Here is a 6,546-nt window from a genome sequence, read left to right on the forward strand (position 1 = left end):
AAGGCGTGATTTGGGCCAGTCATCGGGTGGACCCTATTCAAAATTCTAATCTTTTTTATGCCATGTTACTTTCTAAAATGCCTAAAATTAGCAGGATTTATATGATACATGGTCTCCTGTTATAATGGTACACTGCCTAGTTTCAGTTCTGACAAGTGTGGCCCATTATCTAATAATCAATACCATTGGTCTTTTGCGCTCCCCTACCGATGGCCTATTATTTGAAAATCTCTTTGGTAGAATAACTCTAATCATTCAATCCGTGACCTATAGATAGATAATTAAGAAGAGCTATACAATGAAAATTCATATTTATTTGAAAATTGATATCTTCCCATCCAGGAGATCATTAGAGTATAATGGACCAACGCTGTTGATTACCAAGCCGTAGGGCCCACTTGTTCGAATGTAACCGAAAATATCATATAATTCCATCATAAACTGGATATTAAATAGTGGTCCTGATAGTTATTTATTTATTATTATTATTATTTTTTTGTGTTAGCTTGTTAGTACACACTCATGTCAGTAAACACTCCATGTTAGCCACCCCCACTAGGGATCGATACCAAGACCTCAAGTGTTGAAACGATGGATCTCCACTCAGTCTGCCAGTTGAGCTATGGATCTGGGTGTGGTCCTGATATGTATAAGGGATCTTTCAAGATTAAACTACCAAATGGACCATCGATTAAATTCTCTAGTGGCCAATGTGGCTCTAGCAACTTGGATGAGTCAGACGGTCTAGTGGCCAATGTGGCTCTAGCAACTTGGATGAGTCAGACGGCCCATGCGGATTTCTTTATCAAGATATGTATTCCAAATTTTATAAAAAGAATACTTACTTTATGAAAATTTAAATGTACTACCTTTTTTGTTTTTTTAATTTTTTAAAAAAAGGTTTTCAGTAAACTATTCAATTAATCTAAGTTATCCTAGGTACCTTCTGTTTATAATTTTTAAACCAAAGTTTGGGTTGGCCAGCAAAGGTGTGACAGCTAGGATGGGCCTCACCACAGCGTTTAGATGAAATTCACCCCTACTATTAGGTTTGTCATCCAATGTAACGCGGAGAGTGTAAAAATCATTCTAATTCGTGATTTATGTTTATTACACGGTCATAAAGAGGTCATAGGGCACCCTCGCCCTTCAAACTTTTACCCTTGCTGTCAACCAAGTGAATCATAAATGGGCCTTTAGTCATAAAATTTAGTGTGTCATCTAATGGTTGGAGTATATTTCATATACTCATCACAGTGAGCCTGTAAAAACTTAAGGGTGGATATCTCTTTCCTAACTTTTTCCTTTGTTGTGGCTCACATGAATCGTGGAATGGTCTGATCTTTTACTGTGAGGCTAACAAGTGATTAAATATCTCTACGTTAGAGTGGATTTCACATATACATTACAGTGGAGCCCAAAAAACTTCATGGGCAACTTAACAAGAGAGAAATTTAAAGGCTATTTTAAAGACACCACCCATGGCTTTTTATGGTCCCCCATGGTGGGTAGTGAAATCCACTCCAACTATTAGTTGCACGTGATTCCATGTTAGACCTAGAGAAGACAATTAGGCTGATACGTGATTCAAGTGGAGCCACACTAAAGGAAATAGTTAGGAGAGAGAGGCATTTACCATTACTTTTTATAAGGCCCAATGCAATGATTATATGTAGGGGTGTATATCGAGTCAAACCAAGTCGAGATAGTCTCTACTCGACTCGGCTCGACTACTAGCTGACCTCAACTCGAATCGACTCGGCTCGGATCGATTCTCGAGCCTAACTAGCCAGCTTGGCTCAGTTCGGTCAGCAGCTCGAGCCAACTCGGGTCGAGTTTAATCCAAGTTCGCTGTTAAGGCATTTCCACAAACACCTAAACTGCACCTTCAAAACTCATCTATATGTGAAACAAAAGCAATGGCTTTACAAGTATTTTATCAAACACTTTCCAAGCACATAAAAACCAAGAAAAAAGGGATATTCGTTTCATGTACATCCTTCCTTGCCACCGGCCACACTTCGTTGAATCATTTTATCAAACACTTGGTGAGCAACATCAATGGCAAAGTAACCGAGTCACTGAACTGGTTCGATCCAAGTTCGATTCGAGTTAGATTCGATCCAAGTTGAGTCGAGCTGGGGCCTGCTCGAACTCATTTTCAAGCTAAAAAAATCAGCTCGAACTCAGCTTTAAATCGAGTCGAATTGAGCTTTTTCGAGTTGAGACGAGCGAGCTAACCGAGCTAGCTCGGTTCGTGTACACCCCTAATTATATGAATCCACTCCAACCATTAAATGTCATACCAAAATTTAGGACTAAGGCTCGACATCAAAACATCCATTATTCAAGTGGGTCATGCCAGGGGAAAACAATTTGGAAGGTGGGGATTGCTCTGTACATTGTTTTCAATCACGTGGTCCACCTAAATCACGAATTGGACTGCTTACTAGGCATTAGGCCTAACATAGAGTGACACACCTGCTTATCAGATGGATTTTAGGCCAACATTATAGTGGGGCCATCCAAACCTGTTCTTTATTATTCATAAAAGAGAGATTGTAGAAATGCGCTGTTCTTTATTATTCAGAAAACTACCACATCACACAGAAATAGGACATAGCACTTTATTACAAAAGAGGATGTATAAGGTCATGATGCATCATCGTGTGAATAGTGTCCTTGTACTTGTGGGCCCATGTTTCATTGATCAGAACCGTTGACATGATACCCGCCATGAATGGAGAAAGCCCCTAAAATTTTCTGGACCGGATGATACTTTTATTCGGATAATTTTTGGTGTTTTCTCCACATGCAACTGATCCGCTTGCTTAGAACCGTCCGATCTGGGATCTTTTTATGCAACACCAATCCAAGGTAGTTTCTGTCGGATCGGCGGTTGGGATCGTGGGGCTTCTGAGCAGAACCTCGCGTATCAGGACACTATCCAAGCTGTGATGCATCAGGTCCTGGACTTTCTTTATGCTTCCTTTACAACTATCTTAAAATAAACTTAGTCTACAATTTTGGGGGTGGGCCCCACAGTGATGTATGGTGCACATCCACTCCGTACATGAGGTGCTGCCCTTCAAGTTCATTTCTAATCCCAAAACTCCTGCTGATACAAAACACAGGAGGATCCCACCACAATGAATAGTTTGGATGGGGAGGCCCACCCTTTAAACTTTCCAGATTGTGCATGGGGTCCACCATTGTTATATGTCCCATCCAAACCATTCATAAGATGCGCCCTACCATTATGATTTTAGAAGTTTTAGAAACGATCTTACATGGTGTGGCCCACCTGAGCTTTCCAACAGTCTGATTTTTGGGGCCCAAAGAAATTGTGACGGGGTGGACATGATAGACGGAGTTGATATCATGATTTCATCACAGTGGGGCCCACACATAAAAATTGTAGAGTAAGCTTATTCTACAACTCAAACATGACTCTTGATTGAAGAACTGTACCCAGTTAGATCATCGTAGTACTTGGACCACAGCATCACACCACCGTACATGGTACTGTTTTTCAACGGTGGAAGAACATCCGATATCAGTACATTGCTGGGGATGTAGCCGTTGTTTGCCGCGGTGGGAGCCGCCGGGAGCCCCAGGAAGATCTTGGTGGCCCGGATCTTCGTCGTCCATTGATCCCACGTATCTTTCAATTGAGTGATATTACCCGTATATTCGCAGTAGTTGTTGTAGAATTGCACCCACACATAGTCAAACAGGCCCGTCGATAGCTCGCCCCCCATCCATGCATCAGGAAATGGACACTGTGGGGCCGCCGTCAGATATACCTTCTTCGGCGAGGGGTATCCCTTCAAAAATCTGTGGTGGGCCAGATCAGACGTGATTAACTGGTTAGTTCCTTGTATAAGATAACTAGGGCCGTCAACGGCCCAACCCATAAACTAAAGCCTAAGGTCCATGAAAGGCCCAAATAAACAGGACCCTCTGGTTGGTGATGACTGTACAACTTGAACCCGAGTCCAACCAGTTTTGCGCAAGATCTGGGCCATGTTTGTGGGAAATCTACCCTGTCCATCCGTTTTGTGAACTCATTTTAGGAAATAGGAGAAAAAATGATGTGGATTCAAAATTCAAGTGGGCCACACGAGAGGAAAAAGTGGTACTCCGTGAGAACCATTGAATGGCCATAAATGTTTTCTTTCTGGCTATTTTTTTTTGTATTTTCACTTCATCCAAGTGGTAATAACCTTATAAACAGTTTGGATGACATATAAACACCAAGTTGGAGCATAGGAAGGTTTCAACGGTAGGAATTTCTTTCCCCTATTTTCCCTCTCGTGGGAGTCTTGGACATTAACTGTCGGGTTAGCCCAGACCCGGCCCATTGAATATACACCATGTGTAGGTGAGCCGTATGCATGCACATGTGCACGCACCTAGCCAGTTCATCCCAGTGGTCACGTGTGCCACCCTCAATGTCAAAATCGATGCCGTCGAGCACCGCATCACCGAACGGTCTGGATGAAGAGTTGCCGCCAAGATAATTGTCCCACAGGTACTGGGCCACTTGCTTCGCATCCTCCGTCGACGTTAGAAAGTAGCTGCCATCCCCACCGCCGATTGACAGCATGACCTTGACGCCTTTATTCTGGCAGGAGCGGATGTCCGTAGTTAGGTTGGTGCAGCCACTGACAGATGGATTGCAGTGGTCATCGAGGTCGAGAGCGGGCGTTTGGCCGTTGCCGAAGACGGGGAGAAATGCGATGTTCACGTAGTCGAACTTCCCTGTGGAGCACGTGTCCGAGAGCGTGCCCTCCTTGGCGTTTTGGCCCCAGTAGATCGAAATGCTGCCCGCATGCGATCGGACGGCGATTATAGCAAGGATTAAAAAGACGAGGAAGAACTTAGAAGCCATGTTTTTTGCTTTGGTTTGAGGCTTTGTTGATACCTGCTTATATACATTCCTTGGGTTTGTCCTTTTTTATTTTGTCGGCCAGACTCGGCCTAAAGCCTCGTCGTTTTGCATGGATGGGTTTAGGGCCACGGATTGGGTGCCATCCCACCAGGACTTTGCTAGAAACGACGGTCTTGGCTATGTGGGGCCACCATGATGTATATGTTTTATCCAACCCGTCCATCCATTTTGAAAGATCACTTCAAGGAATGAACTTGTAAAGGAGGCAGATTGAAGGTCAAGTAGACTACACTAAGGCGGCGTTTGGCGCATGGTATTGGATGGGATTATGTGGGATGAAATTGCATTTTGTCCGTGCCAATTCCACTCAATGTTTGGTAAGCCCGGAAAAGCTTGGAATTAGATTAGTTGGAATTGCATCGGGTCCTATGCCCATTCCACTAAATGTTAGCAAGTTGTGTAGGTCCCACTATGATGTGTGGGCCATATCCACGTCCACCCATTCTTCGAGATCATTTTAGAGTATGGGCCAAACAATCAGGTAGATTTAAAGCTCAAGTGGACCCCACCATGGAAAGTAGCAGGGATTGAATAACTACCGTTGAAAACTTTTTTGAGGCTACATAAGTTTTGGATCTGCCTCATTTTTAAGCCCATGCAATAAAATAAGGTTACAAAACAGATGAACAGTAACATGTATATGTTATTCTCAATCATTTCAAATGATGGTAGGTATATCCATTCAATGTACCACTAATTACAAACATAGCATGCAATTAAGCTTATCGTAACAGGGACAATCTCTGCCATACATAATAATTATTATGTTTTTTGAATCCCATCCCACCTAATCCCTTCTAATCCCACTGCCCAAACACCCCCTAAAGGAGGTAGTGGGGATTGAAAGCTCACCATTGAAAACTCCGTGGGGCCACCATGTTTATGTTTTCCGTTCATACAGATATATGTGAGCTTATGAGAGGTTTGGATGGAAAACAAATGTTGTGCCTTAAGAAGTTTTCAACCGTAGGATTCAGTCCGCACTTCTTACTGTGGTGTGGTCTAGTTGAGATTTCAATCTAACTGATTTTTTGGCTCACGCCCTTAAATAATTTCTTAAAATACATAGACGGCCTGGATAAAATATATACATCATAGTGGGCACAATAAAGCCCCTAACGAGACCGTCCGTCTCTGGCTAGAAGTCCGGGGAAGCGGATTGCGTGATGTGCCACGGGCAGCCAACCTTGGTGGTGTGTTGACGTCACTAAGTTATTTTGGCCCTACCATAATGTATATGTTACATCCACACCGTTCATCCATTTTTCGAAATCATTTTGTGATATGAGACAAAAAATGAGGTAGACCCAGACTTAAATGGACCACACCAAAGAAAGTATCGTGGACAATAACACCCATCGTTGAAACCTTCCGAGCACCCAACATGATGTTTATTTTGCATCCAACCTCTTCATAAGGTCACAAAGACCTCGTTGAAGTGAAAACACATATTCTTGATCCAAAACTTCTGGGACCTATAAGAAGTTTTCAATGGTAGGAGTTCAATTCCCACTGTTTTAGTGGGACTAATGACTCATTTTGGGCCCAACTCCTGAAATGATCTTTAAAAAAAATAAAAAAAAATAAAAAAA

At 42.6% G+C, this 6,546-nt stretch overlaps 1 protein-coding gene across 1 annotated transcript; it reads right to left on the bottom strand.

The window, feature by feature from the left end:
• Positions 1-3,440: 3,440 nt before the first annotated feature.
• Positions 3,441-4,903, bottom strand: LOC131230734 (acidic endochitinase-like). Its single transcript, XM_058226687.1, has 2 exons — positions 4,416-4,903; positions 3,441-3,837 (listed from the first exon to the last, which is right to left on the bottom strand). Exons 1-2 carry the CDS (start codon positions 4,892-4,894, stop codon positions 3,441-3,443), a joined length of 876 nt encoding a protein of 291 aa, XP_058082670.1. The 5' UTR covers positions 4,895-4,903.
• Between the last annotated feature and the right edge of the window lie 1,643 nt (positions 4,904-6,546).

The sequence above is a fragment of the Magnolia sinica genome, chromosome 2 (genome assembly GCF_029962835.1).
Source record: "Magnolia sinica isolate HGM2019 chromosome 2, MsV1, whole genome shotgun sequence".
Lineage (NCBI taxonomy): Eukaryota > Viridiplantae > Streptophyta > Magnoliopsida > Magnoliales > Magnoliaceae > Magnolia > Magnolia sinica.

Coding starts and splice junctions, on each gene's coding strand:
- LOC131230734 (XM_058226687.1), bottom strand. CDS start 4,894: ATGGCTTCTAAGTTCTTCCTCGTCTTTTTAATCCTTGCTATAATCGCC. Junction 3,838..4,415: donor CACTGGGATGAACTGGCTAG/GTGCGTGCACAT, acceptor GGCCCACCACAG/ATTTTTGAAGGGATACCCCT.